Here is a 22,585-nt window from a genome sequence, read left to right as displayed (position 1 = left end):
ACTCACCATGCTGCACATTACATTCCCCAGGACTTATTTATATTTTATAACGGGAGGGTTGTACCTTTTGGCCACCTTCACCCATTTCGCCCACTCCCTGCCCCTGCTCTGGCAACCACCAGACTGTTCTCTGTATCTGTGAGTTATGGCTTTGTTGTTGTTGTTGTTTAGATCCCACATTCAAGTGACATTATATGATATTTGTCTTTTTCTGAATTATTTCACTTAGGGAGTGAACTCAGGGTCTGTTCATGGTGTCACAAATGGCAGGACTTCCTTTTTTTTGCATTTTTAATTATTATTATTTTGAGAGAGAGTGCACGTGCTTATGAGCGGGGAAGGGGTAGAGGGAGGGAGAGAATCTCAAGCAGGCTCCACACTGTCAGCATAGAGCCTGACGTGGGGCTTGATCATGATCCGAGCCAAAATCAAGAGTTGGTCGCTTAACCGACTGAGCCACCCAGATGTTCCAGGACTTCCTTTTTTTAAATGGCTGAATAATATTCCACTCTGTGTCCATTCATCTATCCATGGACACTTAGGTAGCTTCCATTGCCTTGACTGTGGTAAATAGTGCTGCACTGAACATGGCAGCAGTAGGTGCAGATGTCCTTTCAAGTTAGTATTTTTGTTTCTTTCAGTTAAATTCCAACCAAAGTGGAATTGCTGGATCATATGATAGTTCAATTTTTAACTTTTTGAGGAACCTCGATACGCTTTTTCCTAGTGGCTGTACCAATTTACATTCTAATGGTGTACCAGTGTTCTCTTTTCTCCACCACCTTGTCAACACTTGTTATTTCTTTTCATTTTTTTAAGATTTTATTTTTAAGTGATTTCTATACCCTTTGTGGGGCTGGAACTTACAACCCCAAGATCAAGCGTCGCATGCTCTACCGACTGAGCCAGCCCGGTGCCCCCACACTTTTTGTTTGTCTTTTTGATGATAGCCATTCTAACAGGTATCTCTAATGAGGTAATATCTCATTGTGGTTTTGATTTGGTATCAAAAGGTAAGGTAACTCTTTAATTTTGATGCGCTACTGGCTATTCTAATGCCTACTAAAATTCTAGGATTAAGACATTAATATTTCTCAAGTGACCTCAGCCATGTTCTTTTTGGTTTGCGTTTTGTCATTGTTCTGGTTACCTTGGAAACAGTCAGACTGGTATTTGCATGCAGGAGTTTCACTGGGCAGTGCTTTTTGGGAACAGCTCCAGGGTGCGGGAAGGTAAAGGAAGCAGGATTGGGCAGAGGGAGAAGTTGAGTTGCAGTGCGGATGTAACAGAAGTTTCTTCCAGCCTGTGGGGGAGCCTTTTAGCTGGTGTGGCCACTTGGAGTTGTCCCTAATTGAGGGGTGGTGGCCACACCTTTGTACTCCCTCTTTGGTCAGTGGTTAGAAGTGGGCTGCTGCTCCCTGCCCACTCACATAGAGTGGGACTTTGGGCAGGGTGCCTCCTAGTGAGAGGGTAGGCAGAGGGTAATTCTGGGATGCCTTACAGCTGAAAGCCATAAGCTGCCAACACTGCCAGCAGCGGGGAGCGTACGGGCCTTAATCCTGAAGAGGGGGATGTGGGTGGCATAGTTCAGGTGGAGAAGAGGGCACAGACCTGCTGATCTCTGTGCCAAGACCGCATCCTTAGTTCCGCAGGGAGCGTTGTATGCTTCAGGATCCTGTCAGCAGTGGGCAGTGCTTGCGTGCCCTTTCCCCACCGGTGTCCATCAGCAGGGCTTCTCTCCGTTTTATGTTGAGAGGAAGATTTGCTAGTGTCTTTGAGTCTCTCCTATTTATTAGTGGAATTGACAAACATGATGAGGGAATAAAAAACCATTACATTGAAGTATAGCATTCACACAGAAAAATAGTTGAGAAGAGGGGTCTCTAGGCACACTTAGACCCCACGGTACTTAAAGAACTTAGAGATGTGTTCATAGTACACTTTCAGCCCTCTGAGGAGTCCCAGACATGGGAGGGTATCCACCTCATGGAAAGAACATTGCCAACATGCTAGTTTGGTGGGTTTTAAATTTTTTTTTTTTTTCAACGTTTTTTATTTATTTTTGGGACAGAGAGAGACAGAGCATGAACAGGGGAGGGGCAGAGAGAGAGGGAGACACAGAATCGGAAACAGGCTCCAGGCTCCGAGCCATCAGGCCAGAGCCTGACGCGGGGCTCGAACTCACGGACCGCGAGATCGTGACCTGGCTGAAGTCGGACGCTTAACCGACTGCGCCACCCAGGCGCCCCTAGTTTGGTGGGTTTTAAGGGGACAAACTGTAGTTTTGGAAAAGATTCACTATCACTGTCTAGAAACTTTTCCAAAATAATTGAATAGCTGATCATCAAGAATCACCATGGGTTCTTAAAGTCAGTCCTTCACTTCCTTTATTGATAGCCATGTGGGACTCTGGAACAGTGTTGAATTAACCCTGAAGGTAATCTGCAGATAATTCAGGTCGGTGCTTGATTTGGGCAGAGGGATAAGCTCCGCGATGGAGCTGTCATAAGGATAAGGCATTTCAAGGCACACTCAGACAACCCTAAGCTTCAGAATATGTAATGGTGGATAAGCTTGTCCCCCCCCCCCCCGCCCCCCGTAACCCAATTTTGGAAAGACAGAGTGGAAAATGACCATTGTAAACATTCATTTCTCTTCACTCCCCAGTTATGATCAATGGAAAATACTGCTGTCCAAAGATATACTTCAACCACCGTTGCTTCTCAGGGCCATATCTGAACAAAGGAAGAATCGCTGAGCTGCCTCAATGTGTAGGACCTGGGAACTGTGTTCTAGTCCTCAGAGAGGTGAGATTCTTGCCTCGGGCTAGAGAACTTGGGGATTTCACAGCAGCCTCAGAGACTCGTGTACACGAGAGTCCGCCCTCCATAAATGTGGCAACTCTGGGGTTATTGGAAGCAGCTCACTCTTTTTATGTATTGTTCCACAAACCAGACACATCATTACTTTTGCTTCCGAGGGAATATCACCTAAGCATTTCTCCACATACAGCAGCAGGTTCACCTCTGCCAGCATAGACAGGTCTTTTGTCAGAGGCCACCTGAGCGCTGTGCAAGGATAAGCAGGGGCATCGTCTGGGAGTCAGAGGCTGTGTGGCGCTCACGGGACCATGAGACAGCTGCTCACCAGCTGTACCTCCTGAGCTTTCCAGCCAGCCGCCATGTGCTGCGCACAACAGCTAAAAAGACTGTTGGGATTTTTAGTCCGTGGGATGGCAGGGCAAGGTCTGGGGAGGCCGAGCTTCTGTGTATACCATGACTGGCAATGGATTTAGAAGCATGTGCCAGAGTAGTTTTTAATTCATGGTGCCTATTTCTTCCTGACCATAATAATGTTTTGAAGGTCTAAGAGGGTGTGATCTCCTAAATGACATTCTGGGGGATAGCAAGATTCTAATGGTCTGCTTTTCTCATTCCCAACCCGTATTTCGGCTTTAAAAACGGAGCACAGGTCCTCACCTTACTTATCAATGCAGCCTATAAACCCAGTCGTGTCCTTCGGGAGCTGCAGCTAGACAAAGACTCTGTGTGGCATGGATGTGGGGAGGTCCTAAAAGCCAAGTGAGTAGACTTTTCTGCCCTTTATTCTTATTTGTCTTTAATGGGCCATAGAATTCCTTCTTTCATGAATAATGTTAGAGTAGTTATGTTCCCTCAGACAGTTCTTCAACTGTTTGTGGTGAAGGACCAGGTTTGTTTTCTTTTTTGAGTTTCTATCCTGTTGTAGGCCAGCACTGTTATGAAATACGGTAAAAATGAGGTGTAAGGAATAGGAAATTGAAAGGACATAGAACGCAAAAATAATTTGTTTTTAGATTTAAGAGCCATAAAATTACTTTTGCAAATTACTGTGAAAGTTTAAAAACATTTGCTCTTGTTTTCTGACCTGGTCTTGCCATGCAGGGATGGGGGACAGTTAGCAGGTCAACCTGGTCCATGACCACGCTCTGAGGATCACTGCCCAAGGGTAAAGAAAGACTTCCTAGAAGTCACTTTGCTTTTAGTAGTTAGTGTAGAAGCACCTATGTGAAAACCTTAAACTGAGGAGCTAGAAAACAAGAGTCTTATTTGCTACTATAAAAATTCAGTGCTTAGCTGTTAGAGCTACTTAAGTGATAAATTTGATTTAAGTACAATATGCATAAACTCATATTCAGAATCCTCAGACTATAAAGGGCATAGACTCTTCTGAAAAGCAAAGATATTTTTCAGGTCTTTGAATGCACTTGATTTTTTTCTGGGTAATCACTAGCCCAGTAAACTTTGTGTCTGGCATCTTCCACGGCAGATACAAAGGAAAGAGTTACCGGGCTACTGTTGAGGTAGTGAAGACAGCGGACCGGGTGACCGAGTTCTGCCGGCAAACCTGCATCAAACTGGAGTGCTGTCCTAATCTCTTCGGCCCACGGATGGTTCTGGACAAGTGTTCTGAGAACTGCTCTGTGCTTACAAAGACCAAATATAGTGAGTCAGGTTTTTCAAACTTGTTAACTATAACAGCTGGCCATACTTTATATCTTGGAAAGTTTTTATTTTGCAGACCTTCACCTATAGCAGAGGTATGCAAACTGTTTCTGTAAAGGGCCAGATAATGAATATTTTAGGCTGTTGGTCAGATGATCTCTATTGCATATTCTTCTCAGTTTTATTTTTACTTTTTAAAAAACACTTTTAAAGATGAAAAAGCCATTTTAAGCTCGAGGCCATGAACCAGATTTGGCCCACAAGCCCAAGTTTGCTAACTTTCACATACAGTATGTATATAAATCAGCTGTTGCATTGAATAGGATATGTAATTCATTCATACAGTGTGCGAGTATTTATTATGTGTCTACTGTGTGCCACCACTGTTCTAGCACTGAGATTGGGATGCTACAGTAAAGAAAAAGAAAATTCCTGTCCTCATTGAGTTTACATTTTAATGTGGGAGATAGATAATAAACAAGTGAACAAATAGAGATAGGTACCGTGGAGAAAAGTGAAGCAACTTAAGCGAAGTAGGGGTGTGAGGAAGGCTAGGGTGGGTTGCTGTTCACAGATGGCTAGAGAGATCTTCATGAAAGGTAACAAGCCAAAGGAAGCAAGAGAGCCAGCTATGTAGACCACAGGGTGAGAGTGCTCCGGGCAGGGGGCAGCCAAAGCATGCCTCGAGTCTGCCGGGAGCGGCACAGAAGCCTGGGTGGTTGGGAGGCATCAATAACAGGAGAGGAGGTGGCTGCGGGCCTGACTCAGAACTGTCAAAACAACACCTGTTCCCTCTCATTGCTTATCTTCTCCCATGTGAAACTGTACCCAAAAAAAAAAAAAAAAAAAAAAAAAAAAGTCATACAAGATGAAATTTCCAATTTGGAGCCTTGTCACGGCATTGTTGCCCAAAGACAAAATTCTGATCCTACCCTTCCTTAAATTTTGCAAGCCCTGATGTCACTTGGGAGACTTAATACAGAGGAAGATTTTACCTTGTTAGATTTGAAGATTTCTTTTAGGGACCTCTAATCCTGTGCCTCTTAAGCTTTATCATGCATGCAGATCAGCGGAGGATCTTGTTAAAATGAAAGTTCTGATTCATCAGGTCTGTGGGTATCTGGGATCTAAATGTGTCTGCTTTTCCAGCAAGCTCTGAGACACTGTGTTTGATGCTGCTGAGCTGAGGTCATTTAGCATGATGAGCTTGCTAATCAATGTTTGAATCACAAGGTCATATAGGAGCCTAACTTTGTTGTTTCTATTTATATTTGTTGGACTTAAAAGCAGGGATTGTCTTGGCTTATTATTGTGTCAAATTCAGCACTAAGTTTAGCATATTGCAGGTATTAGTATCTAAGTGAAATATATCTTTTCTCTAAATACATGTATGTCACTTTGAGCTTATGGAAGATATGTGGATTTTATTATGCTTTTTGTCTAAATTTATTTTTCGTAATGATATAAGCCTAGACTTTGGAGAGAGTGTTTATAATTTTTCCCAGTTAGTAATTTGAGTGATACCAAATGGATTTATATACTTTAGAATTCATTTTTTACAAAAAATTACATTCTATTTTGTTACTACTTTAATAGGTAACATATATATTTAAAATTAGAATATATATGGTTCATTTTTGGACTTGTCTTTGTATTCTAAAATTTATATGAAAATGCACAGGATCTAGAATAGCCAAAACAATCCTGAAAAAGAAGAATAAAGTTGGAGAACTTACTCTGACTTCAAGTATTACTACAAAGGTTTAGTTATCAGTAGTGGGGTATTGATTAAATAGTTACACACAGTGATGGGACAGAACAGAGAGCCCACAAATAGACCCAAGTTTATGTGGTTACATGATTTTCAGCAAAGATGAAAAACGTAACAGGGAAGGGAAATTCTCTCAACAAATGGTACTGGTACAATTAGATTTCCAAATCCAAAAAACAAGAACAAAACTCCTTGGCCCCTACCTCACTGTATATGAAAACTAATTCAAGGTGTATCACAGACCTAGTGTAAAAAGCTACAACTATAAAGTTTCTAGAAGAAAATAAGATAGCCTCAAGATCCTGGGGTAAGGAGAGATTTCTTAGAGAGGATGCACTAACATAAAGGAAGAAATCACCAAAATTAAAAACTTCTCAGAGAATTCCTCTCCAGAATAGAGCAAATACTCCCACAACTCAGTAGTAAGAGAAGTGTGGCAGCAACAGAAAGCTGGTGGTTGTACGACATTGTGAATAAGCTAAATGCCACCAATTGTGCATTTGAACATAGGTTAATTGTATGCGACTTTTACCTCAATTTTTTAAAAATTAAAAAGAAAATGTTCTGGAATTAGATAGTGGTGATTGTCACACAACATACTGAATATACTGAAAATCACTGAATATGTACACTTTAAAATGATGGATTTTATATCGTGAATTATATCTCAATAAAAAAGCAAAAAGAGAAAACCATTCTAAAAATGAATAAAAGGCTTGTATAGGCACTTCACAAAAAAGATACACACATGGCCAATAAGCACATGAAAACATGCCAATACCATTCGTCTGGGGAGATGCAGATCTAATCTATAATGAGAAATTACTGCACATCCACTAGATTGGCTAAAATGAAAAAGATTTGACAGTCTTTCAAGTTGGCAGAGGTGTAGAGCAACTCATACATTGCTGGTTGGGATGTCAAATTATGTAACCCTTTTAGAAAACTGGCAGTTCCATACATCTATGGTATGGTCCAGCAGTTTTACTCCAGGAAAGTGAAAACATGCCCACCAAAAGCCTGTACAAGAATGTTCATTGCCACATAATAACAGCCAGAACCTGGGAACAGCCAAGATGCCTGTCAACAGGAGAATAGTTAAACTAGTATATTCTATACAATGGAATGCTGTTCATCAATAGAAGAGAATGAACTATTTATACGTACTGCAGCATAGGTGAAACTCAGGAACATTATGCTGAGTGAAAGAAACCCTGTCCCTAAAGTATCTACTGAATGGTTCCATAGATGAGGCAAAACTAATCTATACCAACAGAAATTAGAATACAGTTGTGGTTGCTTCTGGTGAGGGGGACTGACTGGGAAGGGACCCTGGGGACTTCCTAGGTTGATGGAGACATTCTGTATCTTCATAGGGGGAAGGTTAATTCAGGTTTATGCATTTGTTAGTACTAATTATACTGTACATTTAAGATCTGGACAGATGAGATTACTCCACAGGATGGAGTTTAACCTTAATCAAATACACTGTACCTGTTTTCTGCTGTGCTAGTAGAATCTCTTGCAGTGCGAGGTGTACAGAAGTCATGAAGTTGTCTCATTTTTCTTTGTCATTCACATTTAGCACACTATTATGGAAAGAAGAAAAATAAAAGAATCGGAAGGCCACCTGGTGGGCATAGTAACTTAGCATGTGCCCTGAAAAAAGCCAGTAAGAGAAGGAAGAGACGGAAAAATGTTTTTGTCCATAAGAAGAAACGCTCCTCTGCATCTGTTGATAACACCCCAGCGGGCTCGCCCCAGGTATGAGATCTGTGAGGTACCGTCTTGTCTAGAAGCCGAGATTTACTGCTCTGTAGTCCAGACACAGAAGGAACACCTGCAGGCCTCTCTAACTCAGATCCCTGCTCAATAGAAGGTGGTTTTGTGACCTGAGAGCTGGTTTGTCTTGAATTTCAGTGAGACTTTTCTCTCCCATTTCCTCTAGGGAAGTGGAGGTGAAGATGAGGATGATCCAGATGAAGGAGATGATGATTCCCTAAGTGAGGGCAGTACATCTGAGCAACAGGACGAGCTACAGGAAGAGTCAGAAACGTCCGAAAAAAAGTCATGCTCTTCCTCTCCCACCCAAAGTGAGATATCTACATCACTGCCTCCAGACAGACAACGGAGAAAAAGGGAGCTTCGCACTTTTTCATTTTCTGATGATGAGAATAAACCTCCTTCACCAAAGGTACCATTTTTAAAATGCACTGTCATTTTTTTCTCTCTCTAGACTTGCCCTCTGAGAAATGATTGTTAATGATGTTGTCATTCCATTTATTTCAGTGGCTGCTTATTTTAAGTAAAAAAAAAAACAAAAAAAGTTTCATTGCTAATTTATCTGTAGTAGCCTGTCATTTAGTTTAGGGAAAACTGCCCTTTTTTTTTTTTAATAATATATATGGTCCTGTAGAAACAAGTTATTTATCCTTTTGATTCTTGTTAAACTATTTTGTTTGGTGTATTTAACATACACATACATGCATATTACGTAACATACACACTATAAGAATGGCAGTTAAGTTACTGTTTTAAAACTGGGCTGTAGGTGCACCTGGGTGGTTCAGTGTCTGACTCTTGGTTTCGGCTCAGGTCATGATCTCACAGTTCATGAGTTCAAGCCCTACATTGGGCTACATGCTGACGGTGTGGAGCCTGCTTGGGATATTCATTCATTCATTCTCTCTCTCTCTCTCTCTCTCTCTCTCTCTCTCTCAATAAATAAATTAATTAATTAATTAATTAATTAAAAAATAAATATATTAAAAAAATAAAACTGTATTTTAAATGTATTGCATGAACTGAAGCAGTAAATGATTTCTCCTTATGATTTAGTTAAGCCTTCTCTCTTCCTAAGTAGCATCCCATTTGCTTCAGCACCCTACCAGAGACTGAGTTGAAATAGACCAAGGAACAAATGGGAGATTTAAAAACCATTTTTCTCTGTTAAATTGTCCAAATTATTTGTGCTGAAACTTCGAGATAAATTCTTCCCCATTGGTATTTCTTATTATCAAAGACAAATATTTCCTGAATACCTAACGTATATGGACCTTGGCCATCTTTGCTGGGAGAAATCATGCCCTAAAACCACTTTAAATCTTGCCTCAAAGGGTTATGGATTTCTATAGAGAGACTTTTTTTTTTTTTTAGAATAAAATAGCTCTGACATCTTTTGGTTTGCTTTTGTTATGGGGACTGAAGGAAATAAGGATTGAAGTTGCTGAAAGGCTTCATCTGGACAGTAACCCCCTGAAGTGGAGTGTGGCAGATGTTGTTCGGTTCATCAGATCCACCGACTGTGCTCCATTAGCAAGAATATTTCTAGACCAGGTAATTTTAGAGACCTTTGATGTTCATTAATTTGTCTCTTTTGCAAAGGACTATGGATGTAACAGCAATTTATTTACAAGTCAGGAGAAAAATATTTCTATCCAAAAGGAAAGAAATGTATTTCCTCTTTTACGAGTAGTAGAAAGATGATTTTATTTATTTTTATTTATTTTTTTTTTTAATTTTTTTTTCTTAACGTTTATTTATTTTTGAGACAGAGAGAGACAGAGCATGAACGGGGGAGGGTCAGAGAGAGGGAGACACAGAATCCGAAACAGGCTCCAGGCTCTGAGCTGTCAGCACAGAGCCCGACGCGGGGCTCGAACTCACAGACCGCGAGATCGTGACCTGAGCCGAAGTCGGATGCTCAACCGACTGAGCCACCCAGGCGCCCCGAAAGATGATTTTAAAAGGCTATTGAGCTGACTTGTTCCACAGTTGAAGCAGATTATCATTGCATTGCCATTTTTCCTAAGACTTTGTTTCCATCCCCCAAATGTTTAAATGGCTTAAAATCAAGCATGCCATGCTTAATTGTGCTCTTCTTTTCCAAAAGAATGACTTGCTTGTTTTTAAAAATAATTAACATCTATAATGTGTTAGAATCTAAAGTGGTGATCAGTTTGGAGGCAAGTTTTCTGAAACGAATAGTCTGTGACCTTAAATAAATACTAAATTAAATTTTGTTTGGATAATTGGGGAGATTCCAAACTGACCATGTTTGAAGAGCTCATCAGCCTTTTATGAATGTTACAGAGTAGGAAAATGTTGAAATTTATAATTAATATTTTCTTTCAGTTTTAGAAAGAGTTCTCTAAAGAGATGTTTCTTTGGCACATCTAGTTGCCAGTTACAAAACTAGTTTGTTTATTGAATTTCTGCAGAGCAAAAAGTGTAGAATGGTTTCTTATCCTTGGTAAAAGTTTGTCATTAATTCTGAAGACTCATTAGTATGGAGGACTGTGAGGGGCACTTAGGAGAAACTGTGTGATACTTGTTTAAAGGGGAAAAATTATAAAGGAAAGCACAGGGACTCTGATTTTGACACAAGCCAAAGTGAACAGGGGCTGACTTGATGGAGCTGCCATCCATGTGCACATCATAGATAATTTGTATTTTATGCCTTAACAGGAAATTGATGGGCAGGCCCTATTGCTCCTTACCCTTCCCACTGTTCAAGAATGCATGGACTTAAAATTGGGCCCTGCCATCAAACTCTGCCATCACATAGAGAGGATCAAGTTTGCTTTCTATGAGCAGTTTGCCAACTGAGAAGGACAACCAAAGTGAGCTGTGTCTTTGAAGCACAAATGCAGCGAATCCTTCTCCCCACTCTACAAGTGGCGCTGACACGGTCCTGGGGCTCCGGGCCCTGCAGACGTCGGCTTGCTCTCTTTGCACTTTCAGGGAAGGAGGACCCACACTGAGGAAGCAAACACTGCACAGAAGTGGCTCTCCTGCCAGTGGAAATGTGGGCATCTGTTGGTCAGCAGATTGCAGTTTTAAAAAAAATAAAGGTTGTGAAGAAAAGACTCCTGTAAGAAGAATAAGCATTTCCAGTGGTGTGGCCTGAAAACAAAGAATAATCTAGGCTGCTGGAAAGCATCCTTATGGTTGTTTTCTTTTTGTTCTGTTCCTTCCCATTGTAGAGTGAACTTTGTTCTCTGCTTTCCCTTTCTTGGAAAGAGAGGACATAGCTTTAAGTCAGCACTGATTTGGGACTGTGCCTAAGGCACATCAGTGCTTCATTGTCATTGTGTTTTTAAGCTTTTTTAAATTAAAACAGTTCATTTTGGGGATGATTACGTGGCTCTAGGGTTTTGAATGTACAGTCACACTTTGATCCATTTTAAAAGCTATTCTTAGGAGTTCCTTTGTTTACTACCTCTGTTGATGATTGAGCTTACAGCCATGTATAAGGTTTTTTGTATGATGCCATTTTTAAGCAACATGAACACTAAATCTATGACAGAAGCTGGAGGGGGAAAAAAAACACTGCTTAAAAATCACATGCGAGCACTTACACAGTTCCTGACCTGATCTGAGAACCCCACTGTCATTGTTCCCTGTCTGGACCCAGCGTGGGCTCCCGGTTTTAGGTGGTCTCTCAGAGATTGTGGGCATTTCCATTTAGTTGCTCTCTTCCTGTCAGTTCTCAGAGGGACTTCAGTGGCTTTTATTCTATGTTTACTTTTCTCTACAGTTGTCTGTTTGCTTTCTAGAGTCCTCACTTTGGGTAAAAATCAGTAGGTGTTCCTTGGACCTACAGTAAACCCATCTCCCTTTCTTTCTTGGGGTCTCCAGGCAGATAGAGTAGAAGTACAAGAGAGAAAATGTTTCAGGGGGTGATGCAGAGCACGGAGTTTCTGTAAAACTGTGTCCTCATATCCTCAGTGGCTGCACAAAGATTGAGAGGTGGTTAAGGATTCTGGAAACCTCTTTGCCTAGTCACATTTACATGTCTTTTTGGTTAAACCTTTAAATGGCATGTAATCTACAAGCTGAAGGTTCCCACTCAGCAGCTCAACAACTTGGTTTTCTTTTCGGTGTTTCTCTTGGCCCGGCTCAAGTTGACATGAAACTACAGGCGAATTTTCACTTAAGACAGCACTGCTAGCTACTATTAAGTAATGGCATTTGCTGTACCATTCCAGCTGAGACGAATGAGGAAACACACACACGTAGATTGCTTCCTTTAAGTGGTTTGCATTGCTGACTGTTTTGTGTTTTAATTATCCTAGTCACCCACAAATTTATAACCTAATCACTCATCTTTAGGATATAAAAATGTTTTAAAACTACAAAACTGAGTAAATTCTCAACAGCTATACAAATATAAGGTAATACTATTACAGATTTAAACGGACTGTGATACTTCCCTTTTCTTCCTCTCCCCCATCCACACCAGTTTATAGACATTGGCAGACATTCTGTGGTCTGCACCCCTATCTTCATTGGATCATTTATGAACCACCTTAACTCAAGCCTCCAACCAAATCATATATTAAAGCATCCACTCTTTGCTTAGGTTAGCACCATGTAGACCTGGAAAGAAGCTTCATTTAAATAAAAATTAATATGTTGGAACTTACTCAGAGATCCAAGTTTAAAAAATGTAATTAATTCTGTGCCCATGGAAGAGAAACTTATATATATATATATATATATATATATATATATATATATATATGTATATATATATGTATATACTATATATACTAATTGTTATATATATGTGTGTGTGTATATATATATATATATATATATAGTGTGTGTGTGTGTGTATATATATATATATATATATATACACACACACACTAATTGTTCCATATAAAAGATGCTTGGGAACAATTAGTATAAAGTAGATAGAATTGGGGGAGAGAGGTGTACCTTACACAATTAAATTTCTGGAGAGCTCAGCAGTTAAGGCACTAAGGCAAAGGGGGTTCCTTAAAGAAGATCAATGGAAAAAAAATCGACTTAATTAACAATGTTGTTTTATTTAGGGAAATGAGATTTACTTCCTATGAGAGGGAATTTACCAAATTCAACAATGAATATGTTATATTGTCTCTCTTTGCCTTCTCCAGAAACCATAGATGGAAGGGGGGGCAAAGCCCCTGGAAAGGTGAAACTCACGGCCCTGAGTAGTCTTGGATCTGGATGTAGTCCGGGCTCAGCCGGCTTGTCTGTCCATACCATGATTATTCAGGCTCAGCTTTGTCTTAGAGAGAAGCTGACTCGAAGTTGGGTTTCCCTTAATGTTTCTTGTGTTCCTCATAGTGAGATATAGTTTCTCAGGCAACCTCATTAAAGAGAATTATATACCCCTGCCCCACTCCCAGATATCAAATGAGAGAGGATAATTGTTTGGGAATTTGGTCCAGGGCTTTTTTTTTTTTTTCTAATGTATAAAATTTAGACTCCATTTCCCTTATAAAGCTGCTGGGGCTTGGCTGGACAACATTGACAGTCTGATTCCTGTGATTCTGAAACACAGATTTTAAACCTGATAATAACTCACCATGTTGGGATAAGATGTTTGTATATTGCACATAGGTACATGGTACATGAACTTTGTTTTTTAAAGGTATCAACCTCTTAAATTTATGAGAGGCACATTGTGAGGGGCTGCATTTGTCTGAATTTCACCTTCAGCTGGCCCCACAGCTGCCTGAGGTCAGAAAGTTTTCCATGATCCACTTTTTGATCCTGAATTAACAAGCTTGGAAACAGGTGAATGGACTTATATCAGCCCCCTGGAACTTGAAGTTTATTGACCACTATTAGCCCATGTTAGTGTGTTAAGGAAATCTTTCATTGCACGTGAAGATTTGCTGTAACATTTTGACTATATTTTGTGGGCTTCTGGGAACTGTGCTATTTTCCTTTGTAAACTGCCCTCATCCTTTTCATTTGAAGGAGAGTTGAGGTGTCTAATGCAGGGGATGCATTTAATGGGGCTTTACTTATCTGCCTTTCTTTAGCAACGTAGGTGGCTCTCAGCATCTATGTTGTAGATACATGAGGTCAGGGAAGGATACCTAGCAACCTCTGGAAGAGATGGGCTTCTTGGTAAATGTTTATTGAATTACAATAGAGGCAGATGTGGAAAACCAATTCAGAACTTGGCCTTTATATGCCTCTTCTCCTGGAAGTAAAATTATTCTCACTGTGAGAGAGAGGGCCTTGGACCAAAGCTTCCTGAGGACTTGAATATATTTTACTCACTCTTGTATTAATCCTGTCACTAATGTGGCATCTGAATACAGATTACAAGCTTTAGGAGGCCTTAGGTAGAGTAGGACTCAGAACCATTCCCCTGTCTCAAGCCAAAAACTAGTTCTAGGGGACACACAGAACATCAGGGAATTGTTAACAGTAGGCAAGAATTATCTAGATGGGAACATGGGGAAAACTCACAGACACTTATATTTACTTGGCACCTATCACCAAAGACTTGTATTTAAGACACCATTCACTAGTTTGATTGATACCCACAGCGGCTCTGAGAGAGATGTTAGGAGCTTAGTCTCAACAGTGGAAACATGTACTTGGTTTGAACACTGGTCCTGTATTCTAGGGGTGTGTGTGTGTGTGTGTAAGCATAAGTTCAAGTGTTCTGTGCTATCATTTGGCCTTATGAAAATAAAGGAGAAGAGATCACTAACAAGTGAAGTATAAATCTTAGTGGGAACCAGGGACCCCCTTTTAAAATTTGAATGTCTTGGTCCTGGGTCCACTGTAAGTAACCATGGTTATGGTCATGGTGCTGTCTCAGAAACTGTAGAACAAAGCCTCCTGCAAAACCAAAAAAAAAAAACAAAAAAAAAAAAAAAAAACCCTTTCGTGCAGTTATAATTCTTTCATGACTTTATTCACTTTACAACGTTCTGTTCGTGAATTTTATGATTCTCACCCCTTGTGTGAGAATGTACATACTTTGGAAATTTGAATCTATCCAAGTAAGCCACCTGTGGACTTGGAGTTTTTGCAGAAGAGTTCTAAACTCAAAGCCCAGTCCATGTGGATCTGGTTCCAAGCTTTCCCACTTGGGGTTTCCTCTGTACTTTTTCCAGACCACATAAGTAGCCTTATTTCTGAGGGCAGCCTTCGGGGTAAAGGTATAGAAAAGGTGGTGGGCACTAAATGCACTGGAGGTTTTCTTGCTTCTGGTGTTTCAGAACTCTTGGATTTTTCACAAGAACCAGCAAAACTAGGAGAGGGGGGAATGGAGAAACAGGCCTAAAACTGCCTCCCTACTTACGTCTTTTCTGACTTAACACACTGTTTGGGTCTGGTCTGTCCTGGTGCTATGGCCTATCACAAAGGACTGTTTTAAAAGGAAAACAATCTACAGCCTTGCCGGACAAGTCCTCAACACCAGCAGTCAAGTGTGGACCCTGAGCCATGGGAGGCAAGGGCCTCTGACTATTTTTGGGGACAAAGGATGATATTGACTAGTGAAATGATGCCACCATTGCTGATGGTGCCTGTTCTCACAGTGTGTGGAAGCTCAGTCCTGAGGTTTCTACGTGGTTTAGTCAACCTAACTGCGTGCTTAGCTTGGCCAAACGGAGGTGGGCAAATAGTGCTTGAAGAAGGATGAGGACAGGCTTTAGGGGTAAAATCAAGTCACAAAGCAGATGACTAAAGGGCCCCTACAAAGTTGAGACAGAATTAAAACTGGACAGTTCCTTATCTCCTTTTGCAAGAAGGCTCTAAGGAAGTGTAGTTCAAATGTTTCTTTTGAGATTTTAAAGTGCTCATTTCTTTTCCTCTTCCCTTCTTCCTTTCTTCCTTGTTTTGGTTGAATATTCTCTAAAGACAATCGGAGGCCTGCCAGGGTGGGACTTCTGGCTGGTTCCAGCCCTCTCCTTAGGCCTCTTTCTAATACTAACTTGTTGGAACTGATGCACTTTGTTTATTGTATGCTATCTTTTTTTTTTTTTTTTTTTTTTTTTTAAGCTGCTTGTTTGGAACAAAACAAAATGCATATTGCATTGTATCCTTCCTGCTTGCTGTTTTTCTCTTAATTTTAAAAGTTATGAGTTGAGGATAAAGTATAATTAAGGAGAAATATGCACAAGAATACCTATTAAAAATAATTCCCATCAAGTTTGATGGGTATAACTTCAAGGGATTAAAAAATAACTATTTTGGATTAATATTTTGCGTGGGTTTTTTTTTGTAATTAAGAGTGTATATAAACTTGTGGCATATTATGGCAGTTTTAAGTGGTTGTAAGAACATTAATACAGGTCTTAAGCTATGTTTAACTTCATTTGACAGCAAAGAAGACATCTTGGCCAGAGTAAATCCTTCAAAACTCTTTCCAGTGGGGCCTCAGAATCATCTCTGGAAGGAGGAGAAAGTTCCTTTCTACTTTAATAAACTGAGCCTTTCCAGAATTCTCCCCCCTTCTCCTGCTGTCTGACCTTTACCCTCTGGACTTAGGGACTTTTTAATTGCAGGTCAGGAAAGGTAGGAAGAGCAGAATTTCCCCACAGCGACCTTGCTCCTGGCGTTGGGGAATCTGCCCCTGATCTCGGAAGAATGCTTCTTGTTTGTCTACATTTGTCTTGGTACAGCAGCAACGGGCCTTAAGGATCCCTCACCTGGAAGGACAGAGCAGTGCTTTGTCAAAAACGTCATTCTCCAGCTCTTATGTGCAACTTCCCTTAGGCTGCCTGTATCTTCAAGCAATTAACAGTCTCCTTATACTCAGCCCACAGTCTCTTCTGCTTTAAGTACACATCCTCTTGTTTGATTCCCTCTGAACATGGACTGTAACTGTTGAGCATCCCCGTAAGAGACCTTCTTAGATTTAAAGGCAGTAATGCAATTTTCCCTTACCTATTTATTTTCTTAACCTGATTTTCTGTATTTTCCCATGGTCAATACTTGTGGAGAGTTTTAAATTTTATAAATTAAAATTCAGTTTAATTTAAAAAAAAGTGTTGCCATGTTCTGTGTGCCAGGCGCTATGTTGGATGTAAGGGTGAATAATGTAAACCAGTTCCCGCCCTCCGGGAACTCACACTCAGCTGTGTGAGAGACACATGTAAAACCATCTGATTAGCAGTATGAAAAGCTCTAGTGGAGCAGTATATGCAAGGTAGTATGGAAGCCCACCGGAGAGGGAGGTCAGGCAGGCCTTAAGCACGAGGAGTAGTTCATTCAGCAGAAAAGGGAACAGTAGTACACACAGCTGAAATGCCGTTTAAGACCCAGAGCTATGAAGTGCATTGTAAGAGAAGGGCTCTAAAGAGCCAACAGCATTTCTGTTCTCTGGATAATCAGGTTAGTATTCCTGTTAGCCATGAAAGCTTTTGTGTGGCATTTAGCCCTTTTATATAATTGGAATTCGTTGGTGACTATCTTTTAAGGGTAAGTTTCCCTAGGTGGAGTATCTATTGTTCCACAAATACAGCCCAGTGTCTATTGGAATAATATGTGTACATGGTCATTAAGCAAATGCAGCAGGAAGGCTGGGGACTTGAGGGAATCAACAAGAAGTGTCTGGAGAAAAGGCAGAGGTGTTGGGAGGATAGATGGGACAATAGAGACTAGAGGCCCTAATAGAGGTAGAGAGCTCCTTCCAAGGAGTCAAGAGGTTAAGGTGGGAGTAAACGTGCATGCGTGAAGGGAGGCATTAGAGACTCTGAGAGTTACCAACAACTTGGCTTTATGAAGCACGTTCAAAATGGACATGATGGGGATATGTTGACCTATTTTCAGTATAAACCTTGTATATTTCTAAACGACCACAACTGGATTGAAATAACCATTTACATTATGCTCAGGGAAGAAAAAAAAGTCGACTCAGGCGGATTGATCAATCTAAGATAAGCTCTTGGCCACAATTTCGTACTAACAAGGAAAATAGAAGAACGTCGAACGTCTGTACTGGAAGGAATATTACTGTGTGCAGAGTCTTGGATTGTTTGCCTCACTGCCTCCTTCAGAATAATCTAGGCCGCTTGCTGAAAATGCAGATTATTCTGCTTGGTCTCAGAGCTACTGAATCGGAAACTGAGGGTGGAATCCAGGAGTGTTTTTAGTAAATTCTGCAAGCTACGATGGCTTAATCTTGGAAAGGAAAAGAATTTAGTCGCAGACGATCCCTGCTCCTGCCTTGCCGACCTGGAGCTCAGGGTCCCGGGACTCGCTCCCCCCAGTCCGTGCTGCCCGGCTCACCTGGTCCGCTCTACCTGTGGCCCGGACGCACCACCCCGCCCCCACGCCTGGCGGGAGCCCCGCCCGTGGTGGGAGAGAGCTGGAGCGGCCGAGGCCCGCCCCCACGCCCGGCCGAGCCAATCGGGCGCTGCGATCTCAGACGTCGGGTTACGCGCGGCGGCGAGTGGGCCGCGGGGCGGAGGTACCGGCTCCTGTCTCGGACTCCCGGCCCGGGGCTCAGCGGTGCGGCCCCCGCACGCAGCGAGGCCGGCCGGGCTGGCGGGCTGGCCGCGGCACCCCGCGCCCCTCCGCCAGGCCCGCCATGCAGGGCCCCGCCGGGAACGCGAGCCGCGGGCTGCCGGGCGGGCCACCGTCCACCGTCGCGTCCGGTGCGGGCCGCTGCGAGAGCGGCGCACTCATGCACAGTTTCGGCATCTTCCTGCAGGGGCTGCTCGGCGTCGTGGCCTTCAGCACGTTGATGCGTGAGTCCCGGACCCCCGTTCTCCTGAGGCCCTGTACGACCACCGCAGGCCCTGCCCAGCCTCGGGGACCCTCCCGCCTCCAGAGTTAAGGCCTGGGGTGCCTTCTGCCCGCGAGCCCGGGCTGGGCATTCCCAAACTAGAGGAGGCTCTGGCCCCGACCCAGGGTCCTGAGTCTCTCGCCTTATCGCTGCAGCCTCTAGCCAGGGTTCACCCCACCTCCTTTCCTCCAGCTTGCTCATGCCTCTCTTCCGAGATACCTGCCTAAAACTAAAACTAGCTCCCCGCCCCTCCCCCCCCCCCCCCCCCCCGCCATTCCCGCTACCTTGTTACCGCGACTTAAGGCTACTCCACTTTCCAGCCTGGGGCCGTGAACGCCCAGTTGGAACAGTCCTTTGTGCCCCCTTTTAGAGTCTCTTCCTAGCCTCCCCTTCTCACTTTTAACCTGCATCTCTAAATCCCTAGTCTGATGCTGGGCTTTTTCCTGCTCTTTCACATCCCAAAGCTTTGCTATCTCCAGTTCGCTTTTAAATCCTGTTACTTTGCAATGTCTGGATTGTAAGGCCATGCATTGCGTCCCCAGTACTACTCCCTCCTGCCCCTTCGCCCTCACCTTTCCCCCCAGCTTTTTTTTCTGTTTTGGTTGGAGCAGGACCCACTCGGACTGCCTTCTTCCCCACGTCTCCTCTTTCCCCTCCTTCCTGAATAGGTCCGCCTGTTCCGTCCCTGTCCCAAGCTTTCCTAATTAAGTTGCTTCTCAGGCCTCCCCTGGTGGTTCCCTTTCCCAGCGCAGTTCTGTTATTTGTATTTCAACTTTTCTTCCTTTCCATGAGACTTGGGACAACCAAGTGGCTTGCTGAATGGAGGAGGAGGTTCAGAGGGTCTCGGGAGGTCTCCGAATCCCTGTGCTAAGTCCCCGTTGGTTCTTCCTTGAGGGTTTGCTGATGGAGGAGAAAACCCCAGATGGCCCTTCTGGAGAACTAGAAGTTCCACCCTGTTGTCATGTGTGCTGTGTGTCATGGGTTTGTATTGTTTTCTTGGCGCACATCCTTACCTTTATTACAGTAACAGGAGGCTTTGGTTGGCTGTAGGCCTAGGAGTGCCCCTGTGATTGCATTTTGGGGAAGGAAGGGTTATAACTATCTGTACAGAGGCATTAATTCCAAAATGACTGGTTCTCAAAACTTCCCCACTGTGCTCACATGGGCAGAGTGGGAAGTTTCTGCAGAGAGTATGCTCCTTAGCGTTAGGGAGGGGTCCTGCAGCTGTGTGCATCTTACAGCATGGAGTTGCTAGACTTAGAGTTTTGCTTGTTATAACTAACACGGGGCTTATTTGAGTGAATTATCCCAGGCTCCAGGTAAACCCGAAGAGGCTTTTCTTGGATGCCATTTTCTTGTGGTTGTCTGGCCTTGATAAGTCTTACAACAAGTGCCTGACTGTATATGTTTGCCACTTTTTCTTTCCTTTTTAGTCTCTACTTGTCTTGCTGTTTTCCCTGTTGAACAAATACCGACTTGTTCCCCCAGGAATAATTTGTGATGACTTAGCCCAAATCAGCTGCTGACTTGGGTGCATGAACTGTATGTGTGTGTTTTCAAGACATTGTGCGTGGGTCTCCACTCCCCTCCTACTTCTGTCTCCTCCAGCTGGCCCTCCTTTCTCTCTGAAGGAACTACAGGCTTACTTTGCATTGTGTTCCCTGACCTAAGATTTCCTAGCCTAGCTCTGGCTGTTTCCGTGGATTTGATTAATGCCGATGGCCCGACTTATTCCTGAGGGCTTGATACTTGTGGTTGAGAGAATGAAATGTGATTATGACGGGCAGAGTTGCCCACTGCTGAGAAGTGTGCCAGGTTGCCTGTGTTCAGAGTGATGGCACTGGCCCTGAAGCCTTCAGGGACACACTTGCTTTGCTTAATCTTCGGTGTGAGCACATGTGCAAACCCCACTGCGGTTGGCGCTTTCTGTATGCAAAGACCGGATGACAGCATGGCCTTTTGCTCAGCGTAAGGCTAGACGTGGAGGGAGCGTGTGGAAATGGGCACTGGGTCCTGGGACTGTGATGAGGAGGAGGGTCGGGGAGAAGAGGTAGAAGGGCGAGGACTGTGTCTGCCCTTGCTCATCTCCTAGACTTGTTGGTTCTGTCCAGAGAACTGTGGGGCTTTTCCCTCTGGGAAAAGGGAGGGGGTCTCTCAGGGAAGTCTGTGAGTGGTTTGGCTTTGGGGGGCTCTGTCTTCCCAGACACGGCGTCGGCTCCCCAGTCCAGCAGAGCTGCTGGCTAGAGTGCCAGGCTCCCATGACAGGAGCGTCCACCTTGCAGCCCTTGCGGGAGGTCTTGGTGTGTGAAGATGAGGCCACTCCATCCTTCATCATCAATTCCACCGTTTATTTTGTTGAGCATATTTAAAATTTTTTTTTTTTTAAGTTTATTTGAGAGAGTGTACAGGCGAGCTCACAAGTAGGGGATGGGCAGAGAGAGAAAGAGAGAGAATCCCAAGCAGGCTTCTGTCAGCATGGAGCCCAATATTGGGCTCGAACCCACGAACCATGAGAACATGACCTGAGCCAAAACCAAGATACTGATGCTTAACCGACTGAGCCACCCAGGCGCCCCATTGTCAAGCATATTTTAAATAGCAGTCATCTCTGCTGAGCAGTTTAACAGTCCCTACCCTCTTTTGGGGTCATAGTCTTTTCTTCCTGAGAGCTTTTGTCCCCCTGTGCCATGGGCTTACTTCCTCTCTTCTCTGACAGTTCCCCAGCTCTGCGGGCAGGTACTGTCCCATTTTCCTGTCAGACCAGCTCTGTGCCATCAGCTGCACCCCCTTCTCTGCCAGACAAGCCGAGGGACTTTTCATCACTTCACATCCCTGATTTCAGTGGATCCTTAGACCACTGTCTTTGTTTCTTTTTCTACCCAGAATATCACTTTTGGTCTCCATTTACAGGTTGTTGTGTTTTTTACCTGGAGGGTTTTGTCCTGGAGGATGGCTTCTGATATATACAATCAAAATCCTCCCCTGAGATGTTAACGTATATATTAATGATAATGTTATTATATATAACAGTGTATAATATATATAACATATTATAGCATAATATATAATATAACAATATACAATATAGATTAATTTATTATAATTATTGCTACATAATATTATTATATTAATAATTAATAACATTATTATAGTATATATTAATGTCTCAGGGGAGGATTTTGATCCCCACAAGGATCTCCCATCGCAGTGCTTACCTCTGTTGTGGGGGTTTTTAGACGGTCTCAGCCCAGGTGGATGAGAGTTTGAGTGCCAAGTGATGCCTGGAGTCTTTCTTCGAGCTACATAAACACACTGACTATTATGGGCCAGCATCCACAGACATGTTTCAGTGTCAGCGACACCTTGCTAAGTAGTGAGCTTTCCAGAGGCTCCACCTAAGCTACCCCCTGTATGTGAGGAAAGCTGAACGCACTCAGAGGCAAGCTTATTAAGGGACTTCCCGCTCTGGTTCTCTGGGACATCACTGAGAAGCCTTGGTGTCTGAGTAAAAAAAAATGCTTTAAATGAGGGACTTGTTGGGGGGCGGGAGAGGGGAAAATGGGTGATGGGCATTGAGGAGGGCACTTGTGGGGATGAGCACTGGGTGTTACATGTAAGCGATGAATCACGGGAATCTACCCCCGAAACCAAGAGCACGCTGTACACACTGTATGTTAGCCAACTTGACAATAAATTATATTAAAAAAAAAAAAAAAGTCAAAAAATAAATAAATGAGGGACTTGTCATGACCTGCCTGCTGAGCAGTTCCTCATGTTTTGGTGGCTTTATCTCCA

The 22,585-nt window shown here is 42.9% G+C and overlaps 2 protein-coding genes across 17 annotated transcripts in view; both read left to right on the top strand.

The window, feature by feature from the left end:
* Positions 1-11,393, top strand: part of SFMBT1 (Scm like with four mbt domains 1) — a 127,925-nt gene extending 116,532 nt beyond the window's left edge. For all 16 annotated transcript variants that reach the window (XM_042979149.1, XM_042979155.1, XM_042979153.1 and 13 more), the window contains 7 exons: positions 2,668-2,807; positions 3,472-3,581; positions 4,309-4,484; positions 7,841-8,019; positions 8,204-8,449; positions 9,463-9,591; positions 10,723-11,393. In XM_042979149.1, the coding sequence (XP_042835083.1) occupies positions 2,668-2,807; positions 3,472-3,581; positions 4,309-4,484; positions 7,841-8,019; positions 8,204-8,449; positions 9,463-9,591; positions 10,723-10,863 (1,121 nt within the window). In that variant the 3' untranslated portion in view covers positions 10,864-11,393. The remainder of the gene's footprint in view (positions 1-2,667; positions 2,808-3,471; positions 3,582-4,308; positions 4,485-7,840; positions 8,020-8,203; positions 8,450-9,462; positions 9,592-10,722) is intronic.
* A 7,129-nt stretch (positions 11,394-18,522) lies between these two features.
* The window catches only part of LOC102958362 (store-operated calcium entry regulator STIMATE), a 54,277-nt gene continuing 50,214 nt past the window's right edge, over positions 18,523-22,585 (top strand). Inside the window, exon 1 of the mRNA XM_042979142.1 lies at positions 18,523-18,752. Within this exon, the coding sequence (XP_042835076.1) occupies positions 18,593-18,752 (160 nt within the window). The 5' untranslated portion in view covers positions 18,523-18,592. The remainder of the gene's footprint in view (positions 18,753-22,585) is intronic.

Source organism: Panthera tigris, chromosome A2, assembly GCF_018350195.1.
Source record: "Panthera tigris isolate Pti1 chromosome A2, P.tigris_Pti1_mat1.1, whole genome shotgun sequence".
NCBI lineage: Eukaryota > Metazoa > Chordata > Mammalia > Carnivora > Felidae > Panthera > Panthera tigris.
This window is presented reverse-complemented; position numbering and strand designations above follow the sequence as displayed.